Source organism: Dryas octopetala, chromosome 2, assembly GCF_963921425.1.
Source record: "Dryas octopetala chromosome 2, drDryOcto1.1, whole genome shotgun sequence".
Taxonomy (NCBI): domain Eukaryota; kingdom Viridiplantae; phylum Streptophyta; class Magnoliopsida; order Rosales; family Rosaceae; genus Dryas; species Dryas octopetala.
In genome coordinates, this window is record NC_141367.1 from 12331449 (window position 1) to 12352122 (window position 20674).

Consider the following 20674-nt stretch of genomic DNA (forward strand, 5'->3'; position numbering starts at 1 on the left):
TTCCTATATCTATAAATATGTATATACTTATGCTTGTGTTTGATTCTGTGTGCATTAGTGTAGAAACCTTATGATACTCTTTGGTTGAATTCTTGTCTACCATTTTAGACTTACTGGTTTTTTTTTTGGCCAAGAAAGACTTACTGGTTTAAATAAGTTAGTTTGTTACATTTATAAATGCCATATAAGATAGTGTGCTTGTGTGTTTAACTGAATCATCATGTTAATGCATGTTGTAAGACCATAAAAATTTACCATATTTTAATTTTCGGTTTGTTTAATTCTTAGAGTTGACTAATTTTCTGAAGTCCAAGTGACTATGGTTAGAACTTGGTGGCGTAGAGCTCGTTTTTCTAAGAATAATGACATTTGATTCGTCGAAATTGGAGTTTGGACAAAGGAATTACGGATTTTCAAAGTTGGATAATTGTCTTAGGTCATCTACAGTGGTTCGAGTGAGAGCAAAACATGGCCTGAAAAGTGATTTTTTAGCCTGAAAAGTGAATTTTTTTTCCTGAGAGTAAGAGTGATATGTGCTGAAGCTGCAGTGGTGCTGACGCACTAATAGAAAGTGGATTTGAAATCATTCAGGCTTTTGGAGTTTATTATAAATTGTACTTTTGGACTCGGTTTAATATAAATTTCAAAAACTTATGGTATAGGCCCAAATGACATGTTATGTAGTTATGATTTATGAGCTTTAGGCTCTGTTTGGGATTGCGGTGGAGGACCCAAAAGCTGCTGTGCATGACAATTCTCATTCACCTACAACAATTTTGGTGTTTGGTAAAAAAATTAAAAACTGTTTTTCCCCACAATTCTCAACTTCCCACAACAAAAACAGAAAAGCAGGTTTCTAGGTGCTTTTGAAAGCTGCAGTGAATCACAACAATAATGAATATTTTATTTTACCTATAATACCCTCATTGATTTCTATAATTTTTATTTGTTTATTTTAAATTAAAAAATATGTTCATTGTTAGTTATATTTTATATTGTGATAATTAATTATAATATTTTATTTGTACAATTAATATTATAATATACCTAAAAAATAATAGGCATACTTATAATAATGTTGTCCTTAGAAAAATTAATACTAATAAAAATTTGTAGCAAAAAATTTCAAAAACAAGTAAAAAAACATTTTGTTTTTACTAAATAAATAAGTGAAAGATACTTTCAGCATTATGTTCATTTTAATAATTATACATAATCACAACACTTTTACATTAACATTTATCAAACACTTTGATACTATTTTTTGTACTCACAGCACTTTTGAAAACATAGTTTACCAAACACTTAACTGTTTTACTTTACAGTTAACTTTACTTCACAATTATTTTACTTTACAGCTGTTTTTCTTTACAAGATAAACGGTGTAACATTAACGATATCCAGCTACAAGCGAAGTACACAGTAGCGGTGTACACAGTAGCAGAGCTCTTCAGTAAAATATCAGAAATATCGGTAGCCGCTAGTTCGCTAACACCAGTACACCACATGCAGACTGGCAGTGGCTCTACAGCCACAGACACAAGTCTGCTGGGACCCACACTGCTCTGTCGTTTTCACCTAATTTTCTTGCTTTTGATACAAGAAAATCCCAACCTCCTTATCTCCAACACAACACAACACACACCACAACCTCATCTTCTTCAACTCTCCACCACTCACTTGGTATCTTCCCAAGGATTCATATTATACATACAAACCATCACTCCAATAATTTTCTCTTTCTTCTCTTCCCCAACCTTTTGAAACCTTTCTCCTTGTTCCCAGACAACCTTCACATACCTGGCCTAATTTTTGGTGAAAACAAGCTTGTTTTAGACTTTCTTGGAAGCTTGTTGGTGTATCACCTCTGGCACTTTCTGTGGCAGTGTTTGCAAGGTTTCTCCTTCTGGGTATTGTTGAATCTTCAGATAAGGAGGTGGGTATCTCCAAAAACTAGCAGAAGTTAATTGAGCTCGGAGAGAAATCAAGAGGAAGATGAAAATTCAGTGTGATGTGTGTGAGAAAGCTCCGGCGACGGTGATTTGTTGCGCCGACGAGGCGGCTCTCTGTGCCAAATGTGATGTGGAAGTGCATGCAGCCAATAAACTGGCAAGCAAGCACCAAAGGCTGCTCCTTCAATGCCTCTCAAACAAACTCCCCAGATGTGACATATGCCAAGTAATTTCAGTTCCCACTTTCTCTGTATATGTTGAGTTTTGTCTTGGTGTTCGTTTATCTTTACAAATGCATTGTAGTAATATGTCCTTGCGCTATATATGAAGGGTGAGACAGAATCAGGTAGGTGTTAGATTCAAACTTTTGTTAAGAATAAGAATTCATATCTTAATTATTGCTGATAGTGTGAAAGTTGGAGCATCCATTGCAAAGCTAACCCAAAATAATCCATTGACAATTAATAGAGAGCTTCGAGACTCAGATGTAAGGCTTATAATGCCCGGTGCGTGTGGCTCGTGTGTGGCCGGAATGAGCCAAACACGTAGATCAATCTGACATGACTCTGATACCATGTTAGAGTTGTAGCAACGTGAGAGGTTCGGAATTTAATATACTAAGTTGCAAGATGTAGAATGCCCGATTTGGGATTTTATATTCTTAACTTAAAGCAAGGCAAAGATTCAAAGTTCAATGATGCATCAAAGAGCAGGGAATGCAAGGCAATTAACATAATAGAGAAAGTATCTTCCTGAAATCACTGGTGTGAAGTCTTAGGATTTTACTGGAATTTTTGGAAGTACCATGGTACATATTATACAATTATATTTCATAGCTTTTCTCTTTCTGCAGAATTAAACATAATTTAGTCCAGTTACCCTTACTGAGTAGATAGAGGCACTTCCACAACTTCCTTAAGATAAGCAGAATCAGAGAGAGAGGTCAATAGGTCCTTCAAATTATCGTATTAGCCCACAAGACAAGATGACCTGCTTGAAATTTACTTGGTAGACTCATAAGGGCTACTCAAGTAGCCTCTGCTTGGTTTATAAAGCACATGAGTCAGTCATGAGCAACATTTTAGTTTGCCTCTGTTGATTTCTGCATTCTTGACATAAACTTGCATGAGCTCAACTACTAACCGAAAATAAGAAGCTCATCCAAGATTTCTTGAAAGATAAACAAGCGTTCCCTTTTCAATGTGTCTTAACATTACTGAATTCTGATGAGTTTGTTATTAATGTTCAAAATTTGATCCCTCACATATCTTCTGATTAACAGGACAAGCCAGCATTTATATTCTGCGTTGAAGACAGAGCCCTCTTTTGTCAGGATTGTGATGAACCAATTCATGCAGCCAATAGCCTCTCTGCAAACCACCAGAGGTTCCTTGCTACTGGAATCCAAGTGGCATTGAGCTCCAGTTGTGCTAAGGACACTGAAACAAGTAGCTTGGAGCCCCCCAATCATAGCTCACAACAGATCTCAACAAAAGTGCCAACACCGCAGGCTTCTGGCTTCTCATCACCTTGGGTTGTCGATGACTTGCTACAATTATCAGATTTTGATTCTTCTGATAAGGTTAGAAACATCCCTATATATTTGGATGTTATCTAGCTTCACTCATTACAAATATTATTACATAATCGTCTTTTCATGGAATGGTTTGAATTGAAAACATAGGGATGACATTTAAAGTTACACCAGAACTTACCTCTTTTTTTCATAGAATGGGTGGAAAATATGGGTGTTCAGTTTATCCATATGTGGTTGCGATAAGACAAATACCCAATTTGGAACTTGGTATATGAGACATAATATTGTCTTGAACAATGTGGTTAACATACTGATAAAAGTGTTGGGGATGATTGGGTTGCATATACTGCTATCTTAACAATGATGCCTGCCATATGAAAGAAACATTTATAATTTCATGTATAACCTTGTTATAGTTATCAAAAGTTTTAATACTGTCAAAATAAAGAAATCTTTGCAAGGTTTCACAAAAAATAAGTTCAACTAAGATTAAATTTATAATGACTATTCTAAAATTGAGATAATTTTTCTTTCTATCCATGTTTTTAGATTGATCATTCATTGAGTGCCACATGCACAATTTTAAGTACTTCAGTAATTTGGAAATCTGGGTTTCTATTACTGTCGAAAAGAAGGTAATATTGATACCTCTGGTAGGTGTTGGCATACGTGGTGAGAGGTTGGGTGGGGTTTAAGCAGTTCTTGAGTTAAAATCTAATTAGAAAGAGAACATATAAAAATTGTTGATGTGTCATTTTCTTTTCCCTTCATATATTCACATCTTTAAGAAAATGTTGTTTGTGCTCTCTTCAGAAAGAGTCGCTTGAGTTTGGAGAGCTTGAATGGCTATCAGATATGGGTCTTTTCGGTGAGCAGTTTCCTCAGGAGGCCTTGGCAGCAGCTGAAGTTCCTCAGCTTCCAGTATCGCAGTCAAACCATTTTAACCCATATAGACCCCCCAAATCGAGCAGTCCGTACAAGAAGCCTAGGATTGAAATCTCAGACGATGATGATGAGCATTTTACTGTTCCTGATCTTGGCAGATTTTAAACATTTATCAACTTGATGGGTATTAGTTGATAGGTTGAATTATATATGTTCATACTTAAGTACATATCTCTATGTATTTATGTATGTATTTAAGAATTTATATATGTATTAAGAGTTTATTAATCTTGAGGTAGTAAATTTTCTAGTTTAGGGGATTTGCTTCTCGCTTTTCTGTCTTTTTTATTTGATCCATCAGTATGTACTTTTGCCTACTTGGCAGTAAGATCAGATGTATGCCTGTTATAATACCAAGTGATAGCGGAAATTGGTGTTTGAGTAACAGAAAGAGTTTATTGAAATTCCAGGTCGCTTTCTGAGCTCTGTCATGCCTTGAAATTCGCCGTCCTACAGGTGTTTGGCACGCATTTGTGCTATGGTCATTTTACTTTCATTGTTATGGAAGGTGAAATGATGATGGAAAATTTATATTAGTGATGCCTCCTAGTGTTTGGATGAAGTATTTGAGATGAGATTTGAGGTCAAGTGGGATTTACATATTCATTTTGCTGTAGTGCCTAGTTTGAGAAACAAAATGATGGGATTTGACAGTTCTATTGGGATTTGAGAATTTCAAAATTTATTTCAAAGTTTCACTAAAATAGGTGGTATTTCAAAATTCTTTACAAGATCAATGAGATTTTGTCTAAACCTAGACCAAAATCTTGAGACCGAAAACTCAGGACCAAACTTGAACATCAACCCGTACTCGAGGACCTAGAATTGGGATCTGAGACCCTGGACATTGGACTCGGACCTGAAATTGAATTAATCATCAAAGAAAATAAAAACAAAATTAGAAATTCGACAATTATCTCATTAACTTATCAATTAACAAGAGGAAATCATTCTTTAGAAAAAAAACAAAAAAACAAAAACCCTAGCCCCACTAGAGAGGAAAAAACTTTAAATTTTTGTGTAGCGGTCTTGGTATAGTAGGCCATCATAAGGAAGCAATTTTCCTGTGTTAGTTTAGAGAGTCTTTTGATCTTACATATGGTTTATCCAATTCTTGATCTTAGAGAGAGTTTGTCCATTTCTTGATCTTATAAAGGGTTTGTATAGGGTTTCATTAAAAACTCTAGTTTTGTTCTGGTTTGTGTGTTGTTCTGCTTCTTATAGCAACTATGGGGTCGTATTTTGTAACCTTGAAGCGAGAAGGAAGAAAACTTCCAAGTATGGAGCATATCGATAAGAAGCCTACTGTGATTTTCTCTATTAAATCAAGAATGGTTGCGGTTCAATTGAGGAAACTACATTATTGAATGGTGATTAAAGAGTTTCTTATTTATTCCTTAGCAGTCAAACAAGACATTCAATTTGTTGTAGATGCTGGTTATTTGGTTTTTATCGTGAAGTTGGGCTTCAACTGTGCTTCCTGGTTAATCATCTAGTAGAGGAGGTTAGATTATTGTTGGGTATAACCAATCTCTCGTTTTTTTATCGGTCGAGAGAGTGTGATAGGATTGCTTGCCTTATGTTCAAGGAATGTGGTATGTTCTCTTGGTTAGGGTATGACCCTGCGTGGGTTGTAGATCATATTCAATTTGTGTATTATTACCGATTTTGATTATTAATAAAATTAAGTCTTTTCTTAAAATAAAAAAAAAAAAAAAAAGCCTAAATAACCAAACAATCACTTGTTTTAAATCCCATCATTTTAATTCTCAATGTATTTCATTCAAACACACACATGGAATAGTCCCGTGACTGGTTGCATCGCATTATTTGAATAATTGAATGTGACAAATAATAGCCTAAAACCCATTCCTCGTCTACTTTTCTGTTTTAATAACTTTCTTGTCCTTTGTTTTTGAAAAAGAAACAACCTTTGTGTTTTGACAACTTTCTCGTCTTTCTGTACAAGACCATTGTAGACTTTGTAGTTAAGATGTGAAAAAGAAACAGTTCATTTGGATAAAAAATGAGAATACAAAAAGATCGTTTGAATATGTAAGGTTAATTGAATGAATAAAGATAAAACAAAAGCCCCATCTTCCAACCAAGCTTCAAAGAATTTTATTTAAATGTGTCCAAGTTCTTGGCATGGCCGTGAGAGCATTAGCAAGAAAATCTTTTCTCATTCAAAGGTTCTTGCACAAAGGCCCTTATAAGAATCTCTAAGCTCTTTCCCTAAGAAAACCAACCAAAACAAAAAACAAATCCCAATTAAGCTTTTAGCTCCCCTTAGCAATGGGCAAGCTGATGCCTCACTTCTCCTCCTTTTATCTACTCTATATTATTCTAATCTCAGTATGTTCCACTCCATTGTTCGTTAATTCAGTAACACTTCATGATGATATTCGAGTTCTTCGACACATGAAGCGTGCCGTTGATCCCACCAGCATCTCCCCAAGTTCCTATCTAAGTAGCTGGGACTTCAAACTGGATCCATGTGATAGTGTGGGGGGCCAGTTTCTGGGAGTCTTGTGCAGTTTCCCTGCAGACAACTCCTCAAGCAGAATAACAGCAATTGAACTTGATGCTAGCGGCTATGATGGGTTCATAACACCAGAAATCGGAAATCTAACGGAGCTCAAGGTGATCAATCTAAGCAAGAACAAGTTTCGAGGACCGATACCAGAAACCATTGCCAATCTAAAGAAGCTCACCAGCCTTAAACTGTCCAACAACTTCTTCACCGGCAACATTCCCACAGGACTGGATGTGCTCAAAAATCTTGAATATCTAGATATCTCGTCCAACAAGCTTTCTGGTACGGTTCCTTTATGCATTGGTGGTCTACGAAGCTTGACCTACTTAAGCATGTCCAGCAATGGATTCACTGGCGCAATGCCTGACCTCTCAGGGTTATGGCAGTTGAGGACATTAGATCTCAGCAATAACCAGCTTTATGGGATTCTGCCGAATGTTCCAGCAAGCTTGAGAAAATTAAGACTGAGCCATAACATACTAACCGGGCACATTACACCATTGAGCAAGCTCAAAGGCCTAAGGCTACTCGACGTGAGTGACAACAGGCTTTCAGGTGCCATTAGCAGGGATTTTTTCACCTTAACCAAGATGGTTCAATTTAATGTTTCAATGAACCATTTCACCACATTAGAAATTATGAGATTTCTTGGACCAGAAACACAGCTGCAAGTGCTCGATGCTCACCAAAATCAGTTGCATGGACGATTGCCGGTCAACTTGGTCACTCTTCAGAATTTAACAACAATCAACCTGTCCCACAACCAGTTCTATGGTCCAATACCAGACGAATATGGAGCAAGACTAGGATCATGGAAAAGCCTGTATTTAGATCACAACTTTTTGCAAGGACGTCTTCCACCAGAGTTCATTAGAAGCCCAGAGAAACTCAAGGGTAGTCTTTCAAACAACTGCCTAAAGTGTCCAAACAACCTTTCAATATTCTGTGGTGGCCAAAAGGAAGTTTCAGAATGTGTTGGGCAGGACAACATCAGGTAAGAGATGTTCAATCAAAATGGTTTGCTAGCGTTTTCAGGATAGATTTACAAACTCTTGTCATTTCATTTGTAGTCATGCATACTCCTCGATTACCAATCAAGGAGACAAAAGGTTTGATCCAATAAATTTAAATGATAATAATAATTCTGGAAAACCACTAGAATGCTTTCACCTTCAGTAACAAATTTCCAGTCATGTATTTACCCTCTTACAAGATTACTGCTTTTAAAATAACAATTACTTAGTGGCAAAAAAACAAAATGAAATAACAATTACTTAATACCCTCAACATTCAAAAGAAAATTCTCAGAATTGTAATATCTGGGAGCAAAAGTCCTCGATTGAAATGAATACAAAAGAAATTTGTATACAACATTTCACCAACTGCTATAAACAAGGAATTGGTTCTAACTCGTTATAACAAGATGCAGTCTTATATAAGCCAATTAACACTAATGTTGCCAAGCCATGTAAAAAGTGGGAACTGAGCCAAAGCAATAAAGAGCAAGAGATAATGGTGCTTGCTCGAATCATAGCTTCTCACCTCTGCAAAGAGGACTCTCTTCATAGTCTTCACCAAGAAGACTCCCATGCATAAGCAGGTCCAAGGCATCAAAAAATAGTACGAGTAACTCCACATAATTCGTCCAACTACAGCCAAGCACAACCCTGTGAAAGTATACCCCGCATATGCCACAATGTCTAGAAAGGGTGCCTCACCACTACCCAATGAAAGCAATGTTACTTTCAACAATGCAACTTGCAAAAACCAGCCAAGCAATCCCTTGATGAACAACCAGTTTAGAGCTTCAGGGCTAAACCTGGCAATAAACACACACCGATTTAAGAGCTTCTGACATTCAAAGGTAGAAATACCAAAAACATAACCGAACACACAAAAAATGAAGTCCCTTAAAGAAAATCTCAATGCAACCATGATGCAGTTCAGGAAGCTGAGGACAATCCACATTCAAACAATGCAGTGGTAATAAAATCTCTTCGCCGCTGAGAAAAAGAGCCAAAAGCTAATTGTTTTTTGGGTAAGACAATAGCTAATTGTTTCAGATTGATGTCCAAGTGAAATAATGGTATGACCTGCTAAAAAGGGTCTTTTGGTCTCGTTTGTAGCATACGGTTACATGTACTTGGTTAAAAAGTGAAATAATGGTATGCTGCATACCTCAGTTTAAAAAAGTACTTGGTTACATGTGATACGCCAGCTTTGAGTCACGAGCAGAATCTAGGGAAACTGTGTTAATAAAACACCACCATAGATAACATTTTCAAAACACTTATCTTGCTTTTGAGCCTTAAGAAACTAAAAGGTAATGTTTTTAGATTTTAACTCTTGACCTGACATATGTAGAAGTTGAGTTGTACCAACCCACAGAAAGCTTCAACAGATGATTAATTTTATTTTACCTTTTTGTTTGGCATGCCAAAAGCTAATAAGAGGTTAAAACAATAGTGCTAGAGTTATTGTTATAGTAATTATATGAATTATGACCATGGACAAGGGGAAATCTAAATGCAACTACACTAAAGGAACAAAAGAAGCAATATATTTGAACTAAATAGAACCATCTTTCAGCTTCTTTCTTATATGAAAATGATTTCCCATGACGGCAATCAAACTTAATAAAAGAGGAAACTTCTTAGAGTGATATCTAGAAATTTCATAAAACTTACTTCCCATGAAGACCCAATGAGAAACCGGCCAGAACCACATAGGTACCAAATGCCATAAATGGAATGTATAGGTCTGGTGCATTGATATCGTAAATTGGGGGTTTGTAAGAAAGTCTGCCTCCCACTGGTTCAGTTATTCGTGTCCAATGCCCCTGAAAAAGAAAAAGAAAAAGGAAAAGAAAAGGAGGGGAAAAGGAGTGAGTTCTACGTCAGGATAATTTGATTAAACAAGCAAACATCCAATGAGGTTAGCGCTTACCCTGTGCAGAAATGGAAAAAGAACAACCTTCAATTTGTTCCTCACATATTGGTCATTTACTTGGAAGTAGTATTGGGGATCAGAGAAATACCTACTGATCTGCTCATTCCAAAACAAAATATCAGAATAAACCTCATTAACCTTAAATTAAGTGCAAATTTAATAACTAACATCTAAGATCTGGAGATTAGAAGGGCTAATTTGGTCATTTGAAGGCCTTCATACAAGGCCATTACAGTGTTTAAAATATTTGAATACATTTTCTATGAGGTAGAAGTCAACTCAAAATGTTTTAGGAAGCATTATAAGATGGAAGAATTATGTTAGTATGACCAAAAAATAGTTTGTAATTTTATGGAATTGAAAGAGAGATATATAGCAGCATCTCCAAAAAAACTTCCAACTTGCGCATCTGGCTACTATGTACAATACAATAGATCAAATTAACATGGATCATCAACCTTGCCCCAATGAAGAGCTCAGGAAGATAAAGAAAAAAAAAATAATTAAACCGGAATCAAGCCTTTCCAAAAGCATTCATTGAAAAATGTCAGTCCATTCCCTTTATTTCAACTTTCAAGTATTATTCAATATGGTACTGATAATATGCATTATCTAATTGACATACTTCTCATATAACCATGTCATACCAAATTAAAAGAAAGTCAATTTGATAAGAAAACCCAGGACCCAAATTGATTCAACAAGCTGGTGAAAATATTATTTGCAAGCATAAAAATCTTTCAAACCTTCAGATGAATTTACAGACATTAACACTTGAATCACTTATAATTTTACTAAACATGAGAGTGATAAGCTAATAGTATACAACTATATATCCTTGTCTTTCATAGTTTAACCCACATCATAAGCTTGGTCTGACACTTACGTTGCTTTGTACATACTCAGAGCTTGATCCTAAAATTTTCTCTCCATATGCACCCAATCCACCCCGGATAAGACCTGAACCAGCACCGTAAAACGTATTTCCAAATGGATTAGGCTGGGAATTTGCAGTTGGAATTGACACCCCAGGCTGGGTTCCCACATTGTTGTACATTTCTGTAATTAAACACAAAAAAAAAAAAAACAAATGAAATGCAGTCAGGTCAACATTGCTTCAATTAAAATGGACCTAGCACAAGACTTCAAATTGAAGCCAATCAAGGAAGTTACTAATTCTAACTCCCATTAATAGTTTTCCAATCCAAAATAACTTCCAGCATTGTCAGTCACATATCTATCAGTAAGCCTCATATTACTACTACCTAGCACAAAACTTTTGTGATAAATTAAATAGAAGAAACACATCTTCAAGAAGAGTGAGATTTTGTGCTTCATGCACTTAATTTCAAAGAACATGCACAATGAATACTGTACATACACTTGAAATATTTGAAATAAGCACCATAAAAAAAATCCAAAATTAATGACTCACACATCATGAATAGGAAGCGTCAGTACATAAATGCACAAAAATACATCCCTTCAACGATTTTTGGCTCACAAGGCTTTAAGGTTTCATAATTGTGCACCGAAGGCAAAAAGGACCTCTCAAAATGTTCTTCAGTCTTTCGTAATCTTAAATCAGTAAGGTAGTGTTTTGCGAAATGAGATTCCAAAAATCCCATACCCATTCTGATTCCTTTAAAACTCGGGGAATAATGTTCGGACCAGAAATTGTGTTGCCAGGATACCAATGAAATTTTATTTTTCAGAAGTACAAATATAAGGGTATAATTCTCGTTATCATTATTCTAAGGTTAAATCAGGACAGGAGAATACGAAACCCACCTCCTTTGAGAATGCAAAACCCTCATTTTTGTGATTTTGGATTCCCATGGGAACGGGAAACGACCTTTCCATTTCCATGTTTGCACTTACCAAAGAATGTTAAAGAAATCCCATACCCATTACCAAACTCTAATCCTGGGAAAGAAACACTACCTAAGTTCAGTGCCAGTGCCGTTCGTTTTACACCATTTTTCCTTTTTATTTGCGTTGCAAGTTAACAACAACCGTATGGTTTTTATGGTGCAAATTCTTTGTTCCCTTGCATCTAATGCCAAGAAACACTGGGAATTTCACTGGGAATTTCAATTCCATAAATTGTAAATCTATAGAAACAAATCCATGCACTAATTACGTCACAAACAATGAAAATTGAAGTCACTTCATCTAATTCCTGGCTAATCCACACAGATCGTCAACTCCAAATTTAACCTATCACTACAAAAAATACATACATACATATATACCTAAACATATACATGAATATTACATATAAATATAATAGAGAGAGAGGGATCTGCAGGTTTACAGACCGTTTATTCAGAAGGCAAGAACTCCAGCGAGTTATCGGGCGAAGATATACTAGCTCCGGCAAGGGTTCCGGCGATTGTGAATGGGCTTCGGAGAGAGAGAGAGAGTGAGAGAGAGAGAGAGAGTAATTAAAGCAGAGGGAGGATGAAAATTGCAAAAGATGTACGGACAACTGTCACGTGACTAGCACGTGCATCCACCCCTCTAGTACCTTTCTTCTTCTCTTCTTTTTTGTTTTTGGCCAAGTTCTTCTTCTCTTCTTTTAGTTTTGGTTGTGTAACTTGCGTTGAAGACTTGAAGTTGAAGGTTCCGTTTTTATTTTCTCCGTTGCATCATCGGCCCAATCCATCGATTACGCGTGGCATGATGTATGGGTAGTGCGCCCGCACGGAGATGCTGATGCACAGCTCACGTTACTCTCCAAATTACTCACTCTACCCTTCGTTCTAGGAATATAACTTAAAAGGCTTTTTTACATATTACTCACATGATCTTTGCACTCAATCTCATTTTACCATTTTAAACAAAAACTGTATCAATTTATCACTTGAATTAAAATTTTATTGCAATGTACCACTTAGGCACCCAGCCGTCATTCCGTCCTAACTTTCATTAAATAAAGGCTTATTCGCGTCAATGCTCCCTGAAAGTAACTTCGATTTTCAATTTGCCCTCCTGAAACTTCATTCCTCTCACTTTGCCCCTCAAACTTTACAAAATACCATATTCTGTTAAGTCTGCCTATGAGTCCGTCAAAAAAGCCTACGTGGCGCTTATGTAGAAGGGGCAATAAACTGCCACGTCAGCTTATTTGATGAAGCTTATAACAAATTTGACGGAATATGATATTTTGTAAAGTTCGGGGGGTAAAGTGGAAGGAATGAAGTTTTAAGGGGCAAATTGAAAATCGAAGTTACTTTCAGGGGGCATTGGCGTGAATAAGCCTTAAATAAATATCATATATCGCGCACATCACCCCTTTTTAAGGGTTTTTGGTCATATTATGCCGAAAGGGGTTCTCCATTCCAGACCTTTCTCTTCTCCTTCTCGCATATGGTAGATCTGCTTTCACCTCCTTTCTGGTCTTATCTCTCTAAAACACCATATTTTAACTTCTACCCCATCTAATTCAACACTTATAGATCAATTAAAACCCAAATATCTCTTGACATAAAGATTGATCCACAAGAAAGATCAAAATTTACTCATTTCTCCCTCTCGAAAAACCCTAATATTTAAGTTGGGAAAATTTTAGCAAAAGGATTTTAACTATACTTCATGGCTCTATTCAAGACATGAATTTCACTTTGTGTCAATTGAGTACTGAAACTTTCATTTCGTGTCAATTAAGGACTCTGTTTTTTTTTTTTTTCAGTTTTTATCTCAATTTTGCCTCGACATTGGATCCATCAAACCTCCACCAAATTCAGCAAACTTATATTGGGTTTAAAGCTATGCATCCCCTCTTTACAACCATATAAAGATCACTCAAATCAGACATTTACAACTTCAGATAATCGACCCCAAAGTAGGGTACCCAAAACTGTTCAATTGGACCTCTAGGAAAATATCTGAAAAATTGAACAGTTTCGTATACCCTAGTTTGGGGCCGATTATCTGAAGTTGTAGAGGTCCGATTTGGGTGACCTTTATATGGTCATAAAGAAGAAATGCATATTTTTAAACTTAGTATAATTTTTTTGAATTTGGTGGAGGTTTAATAGGTTCAACTTATTTAGTTTCCCTCTCGTTTATTTCAAAACCCTAAAAAACCATGGCTGCCATTGTAAAATTCATTCAAACCACTCAATTCAATTAATATACGAATTCAATTTCTCTGTCTCTCTATTAAAAAAAAAAAAAAGAAGAAAAAAAACATGTGAGTGGTTTGGCTTTCATTTATGCTCTTCCACAAACTCTCAGGAAAGTGAAAGAACGTACTTGAAAGTCAGAACCTTGGGTAGACTCTCACATACACTTATTGATAAATAACACTTATTTACAGTGTAACTAGGAAAACAAATTTCCTAAAAATACTATAGGTGGCCGGCCATGTAGGGTGGGATTGGGTTGTTGGGATATTTCATTTTATTTCTCCATTATTTTAAAATAAAATGTCAAGTTAACTCGGTTGATTAGACTTTGGTTATTAGTTTTATCCAAAACTAATTTACCACGTCAATATCTCAATTGTATATATATATATATAGGTCATTTCCATTTAGGAATCCTCATATAATTTTATCAAAGGGATCTCTCATGGGGTTCACTCCATATAGTATTTCAACGATCCGAACCGTCAATTTTTTAGGTCTCTATTCAAAGATGATCTTTACAAAAAATTAGACAAATAAAAAACCATTAAGCTCTCTAACTTTGATCAAATAAATAGACGAACAAAATATTTTTCGATAAACACTTGAAATGATGATCATTTAATCAAACAGGTAAATGGTTTTCGTTTTAGCTAATTTTTTGAAATAATGATCATTCAATGGAGGCCTTAAATGTTGACGATTTTGATCATCAAAATACAATGTGGAGTGGGCCCCAAAAGAAATCCTTTATTTACCCTTAAATGAATAATCCCTCAATAGAAAGGATATATATATATATTTCCCAAATATAAATATCTAATATTTATGATTTTGGGTTTTGCATACAATCCAACTTGCCTGAGCTTTGCATAGGTCAGACCCAAATATTAATTATAAAACCAAGCCCAAAATCCAATTTGAAATTCTAATTAATTATTCTCAATAATTAATTTCAACCCAATAATCAATTAATCCAATTAATTAATTATATCTTTCATCTATCGTTCTATTGCTTGGTCAGTCATCCTTATATAGAGTGTGACTTTTTAGGTTCTAATTCTACTGCAGATGTCTTCCATTAGGACACTTCTAAAATAAGAATAATTAATAAATTGTATTTATTAATTAATTCTTTATTGCACAAGTCATGAGTGACACTTAGCAGCGTATCATGACTACCCATAATTATAAGAATGTCAGTGAACCTACTTAATTATAATATTGTCGTAATATATTCTTCTGTTATACAAAAACCGAACATAAACAATAAGGCATGAAAACTCTTTATAAATCCTCTGTAAACATTCATATGCTAAACATCTTCTAACTAATATTGTCCAGTCCTATAATTTGAGATGACTCTTCTTGAATTATAATCTAATGCTCTGGATAAAGTCTCCTGAACAGCTATTATAGAATGCCACATAGGTTATTTGTCTTCTTTACAGAAGGTACGTGACAGATTCCTTGTCATACAACTATGATCATTCGTACGTGAATAATTAGCAATACACACTCCAAGTCCCTGTCTTAAGTATGGGTACATTGGTAACCCATAGTGCCTCAAGTCAAAGGATTCTTGTTTGAGATGTCATAAACATCCATAGAAGAATTCCTTCAACGGTCATGTTCAGTGAACTTAACTCCGATTAAGCACTCACTTGTGTATCATAGTGTTAATTTACACAAATGATCTGAGACCAATCATTCACCATGAAGGTGCTGATATAATAAGTGCTAATATCGAATCACATGTGTCCAATATGTGATTCGTTGATTAGGAACACCTTTAGGAAATAAGAGCTAGGGCTGCCCATTGGTTTGAGATTTACCGAACCGACCAAAATTTTTTGGTTTGGTAAATCGATTTTAACAAGTCGAAAATCGAAAATCCGAAATCGAAAAAATACAGAAAAAGTTGGTTTGGTTTTGGTAAAAACCGAAAAAAGTTGGTAAACCGACCGATTACCGAAAGCAACCGAATCGATTATTACCGAAAAAATCGAAATATATACCGAAAAATCCGAAACAATTACCGAATTTTAGTTATATATATATTTATATGTAATATTATTACATTAATTTTCTTAGTATATAGTTTATAGTTTATAATTTATAATTTATAATTTATAATTTATATAGTATATAGTTTATATATGTAGTTTATAACTTTATATAGTTTGTAAACTTTGTATAGTATATAGTATAAACTATATATACTAAAAGTCTAAAACTATATATTATAGTTATAACTTATAAGGTATATCCATATATGGTATAGGCTGTATAGCTGCATAGGGTATAGACTATAGACTTATGAAGTATATTAGTATAGACTATAGGGTATATAGTATACTTGCATAGGATATAGGGTATAGTGGTATACTAGTATAGGATTAGAGTATACTAAATTACTAATATATATGGTATATGGTATATGAGTATACACTACAAGAATATTGTCAATAGATATCACCCATTTTATATCAGATTTGAGTATGACTGATATTGTAAAAATTATAATATCAGATAATTTTTTAGCTGATTTCTAAACTCTATTAGATATCACATGAGTTTTTTCAACTGATATATAATATTTTCATTTTTTTAAGAACTTATAAAGACATCAGTATAAATTGTTAACTGATATCTTAACACAACACTTATAATTTTTTATCCTAACATTCAAACTCACTGATATATAATGTATTTTTTCTGACTTAAATTTTTTTGTCCTACTCCCAAGTCCCAACACTTAGAGATATACAGATATACTAAAAATTAAAAACCTAGGTCTATCTCTCAGCTCACTTCTCTGTCTCTCTCTCTCTGTCGCCGTCGCCTCCTCCTCCTCCTCCCCCTTCTCCCTCTGGTCTCTGTCTCCTCCAACACCCAGCCAAGGACCCGATTCGAACCCTAAATGTGTCAAACCCATTTCCAGCGATCCATCGTTTCTGGTGGCGGTCTTGCGCCAGGTTCAACCTTCTCTCCTCGGTGCGCTGAACCTCCCAACCTACTCTTCAATCTCTCAGATCTACTCCCTCTGATCCGCCGTTCACCAAGGTCTTTGGGGTTTTACATAAAAGTTTGGATTTTCATTTCATTTTTCTCCAGCAATTGAGCGACCCACTGCCCTACCATCGGAGCCACCACCATTTTTGGTGATAATTTTATTTCTCAGTTTTTTTATTTACTGATATTTTTTATTTTAGTTTTCTGTGTAGTTTTGGGTAAGTATGTTGGTATAATTTTTTGGTATAAGGCTTTGGTTTACCTTCATAAACAAGGTCATATTCATCGAGATGTTAAGGTTGGTTTCATTTACTGGTAACTGTTCTTTCTGTTTCTTTATCATATCTTTGTTCGGAGGATCTCACTTTTAGTTTGTGTTAATATTATGTATGCAGGCTGGAAACATACTACTTGATACTAATGGGGTGGTGAAGCTTGCTGACTTCGGTGTTTCAGCTTGCATGTTTGACGGAGGTGATAGACAACGTACAAGAAATACTTTTGTAGGAACACCATGCTGGTAAGTTTTAATTTCACAGAAATTATTACTTAATCCCTGATTCGGTGCTCCATCTTATGCTAATTGATTTGCTATCCATGAATTTGGGATTCCACTTGTTTCTGCTTTCCAGGATGGCACCGGAGGTATTGCAACCAGGAAATGGATACAATTCCAAGTGAGTTTTATTTGATGTAGTAACTTAAAAATATATTTTAAGGAGTTGGGAGTTTCCTCTCCTTTACAAGCCATGGCACCAGGCTTGTGATATTTGCGACTTAAGAGTTGTCATCTCTTAATCAGGGGGATAGAGAAGTAGGCTTTGAGTTAACATACAAGATGTCATAACTTTAGAGCATCAGAGCTTTTTATAACAGATTTTTTGTTCCTTCACAGCTGTTGATGTGCCGTACATATATATTGAGCTGATAACTAGATAAGAATACATACAAGCTCCTGTTTTGTGAAACATGTTAGATCTATACATATGTGTTCATGCACATGCCACATAATAGATAGTATTAACACGTATTACCCCTATATAAGGGGCTAGGGAGGCTCCCTGTACGGCCCTATTTCCACATCATCTAACCTTCTCATAATAACCAGAAGAAGTCACATTATTCTTGTAACTGTTCAATGTATTATCTGCTTAAAAAACTAACTTCGTCACTTGATTTGCTGAGCAAATGATAAGTTCTGTTCTGTACTTTATAATTCACAAGTAGCTCCTATATGCTTATTTTCTTAGTTCTCTGTTGTATGATTCCTGTAAAGTTCTGTTCTGTAATTTATAATTCAAAAGAAGCTCCTATATGCTTATTTTCTTAGTTCTCTGTTGGATGATTCCTGTATAGGGCTGACATTTGGTCATTTGGTATAACGGCATTGGAGTTGGCCCATGGTCATGCACCATTTTCAAAATACCCTCCAATGAAGGTACTTAATTCTGTTACAAAGGTGTTTAACTAGAATGTATACAAATACATGGTAGCACCACTACAAAATAGTAAATAGACATCAGTCAATAGACAACGGTTCTTATTTTGTCCGTTATCTTAATTTACCACACAACGTTTTTTTGTAACCCGTTATATGAAGTGATAATATGCCATGGTTTTTGTTCTTATGGTTTTCCTGATTTATTAAACACAATAGTTTTAGGCAAAACCGTTGTGTTGGTTGAGTTAAAAAAAATTTGGCAATTTTGCGGGTCTTTGTATTTTGGTAAAACACGCTAGCATTAATGAAAAAGTTATCGCGCCTTAACTCCCATTTTGGTCAAAGCCCCTCTGACTTCTCCATCTTCTTCTTCATTGCTCTTTAACCCAAATTGTTCGATCTACATCTTCCCAGCCCTCTAACTTAGACAAAAGTCCCTCGATCCCAAGCTCCCAGCCAGATCCCTCTCAGAGTCTCACTAATTCCTCCGTCTCTCTGTCTCTCGTTCTCACTTCTCAATCTCTCCCTTTTATTTCCTCTGAGGTGTATCTTCTCCCCTTCATGAAGCCCTAGCTGCGATTTCACAACCCCATGATGAGCTTCTCTCTTGCCATCTTCCTCAGCTGTGTACTCCACTCACTCATCACCTTAGATTGATCCAAAATTTTCCTATTTTTTCTCCCCTTAGATCGATCTTGTTGCGCATCATTTTGGCTAAGTTCTATGGGTTCTTTAATTTTCTTGTTTTAGCTAATTTAGTCTTGGATCTTGTTGATATTTGGGCATTTCTTTGGTTGTCTATGGTTGATTTATGAATAGGTTTAGGTTTGGTTTGTTGATTTGATGAATGGGCGGGTCTAGGGTTTGGCTTGTTGATCTGATGAATGGGTCTGTAGTTGATTTTTTCTTTATTTCATTTTTCTAAGATATATCTTTATTTCTTGAAGAAAACATTGTGGGACTAACTTTGGGCGGACTACTGGTGGACACTTTGACCGGCCACCACTATCTTTCAATTGCATATTTGACATGCAGGTTCTAATGGGCACAAATCGTATTGATATTCTGGATCAAGCTCTCCTTAGGCCTGGACGAATTGACAGGAAGATTGAATTTCTAAATCCCAATGATGAGGTAAACCAATCATTACCATACCTTGATTGTTGTTTTGCAGTAGATTTTTATTTTTATTTTTTATTCATTGTGTGTCATATATAGATTGAGGTTGGTTACTGGAAAATGGTTTCTCATTTTTGTAAATAGTGAAGCCCCCTTATACCATTAATGGATAGCTAGTAGCTTCTCCCTTTCATCCGTGTGTGTGCATGCATTTGTGTGCTCAAAATATATACATACAGAGAAGTGCATATTGTCTTTTTACTTGCCAGTGCATCTTCTCTTTGTTTCGTTTTTTATTTTATTTTTCCATGACCATTTTGTCTTAACCATCTTTTGTTTGTAGCAAGTTGCTAAAACAAAATCTCATATTGGTTTTGATAGAAGTCCAAGAAGTGGAACCAAGAGGTTAAAACATGATCACATGTAATCATGCTATTTCATCTTGCTGCAATATTTCATTTTTCTGCAATTTTCTTTGTTTAATTACATTTTGTCTTATACAAATACAATATGCCACATTTTGTTTGCAGCAACTTGTTAAAACAAAATTGGGTTTGATACTTGCAAGAAGTCCAACCGGTGGAGGTGATCAAGTGATTCCATCTTGTTGCAATGTTTTTTTTTTTTTTACACCTTTTAGATTGTTCTGAACTTGCTCTACAGCTTTGCTACTAGCTAACTCAACTCCTTTTTTTTTTTGGATTAATGTCATTTTGCTCCCCAGACTATTACACATGTATCAGTTTGCTCCCCAGACTTCTAATTTGGAAAATTAAGGACCCTGACTTTTTCAATTTTGCCAATTAAGGTTATTCCGTCAATTTATATATTTTTCATCTAAAATGTCGAGATGATCAAGCAAAATTTAGCAAGAAATAAAAGAGGAAAAATGATGCATGAGGAAAAAATGATAAGATCTAATTGGAAGGGACCATTTTGCCCTCAAAGATTTGGATAAAAAATGTGTAAATTGACAAAAGAACCTCAATTGGCAAAATTGAAAAAGTCAGAGTCCTTAATTTTCCAAATTAGAAGTCTGGGGAGCAA

The 20674-nt window shown here is 35.3% G+C and overlaps 3 protein-coding genes across 3 annotated transcripts; 2 read left to right on the forward strand and 1 right to left on the reverse strand.

Annotated features, from left to right (window-relative positions):
- The first annotated feature begins 1674 nt into the window (after nucleotides 1-1674).
- Nucleotides 1675-4804, forward strand: LOC147293156 (B-box zinc finger protein 24-like). The gene is given in 4 exon segments (XM_086232176.1): nucleotides 1675-2178; nucleotides 3235-3534; nucleotides 4303-4530; nucleotides 4532-4804. Coding segments are annotated over 4 exon segments (735 nt in total). The 5' UTR covers nucleotides 1675-1995; the 3' UTR covers nucleotides 4556-4804.
- Nucleotides 4805-6729: 1925 nt separating this feature from the next.
- LOC147293157 (Leucine-rich repeat (LRR) family protein) lies at nucleotides 6730-7968 on the forward strand. The gene has a single exon (XM_086231018.1). The coding sequence runs from the start codon at nucleotides 6730-6732 to the stop codon at nucleotides 7966-7968; it is 1239 nt and encodes a 412-aa protein (XP_086087144.1).
- A 252-nt stretch (nucleotides 7969-8220) lies between these two features.
- On the reverse strand, nucleotides 8221-12505 carry LOC147293158 (Integral membrane HRF1 family protein). Its single transcript, XM_086232412.1, has 5 exons — nucleotides 12241-12505; nucleotides 10806-10978; nucleotides 9917-10015; nucleotides 9658-9809; nucleotides 8221-8789 (listed from the first exon to the last, which is right to left on the reverse strand). The coding sequence occupies exons 2-5, from the start codon at nucleotides 10974-10976 to the stop codon at nucleotides 8402-8404; spliced, it is 810 nt and encodes a 269-aa protein (XP_086088538.1). The 5' UTR covers nucleotides 10977-10978; nucleotides 12241-12505; the 3' UTR covers nucleotides 8221-8401.
- Nucleotides 12506-20674: the final 8169 nt, after the last annotated feature.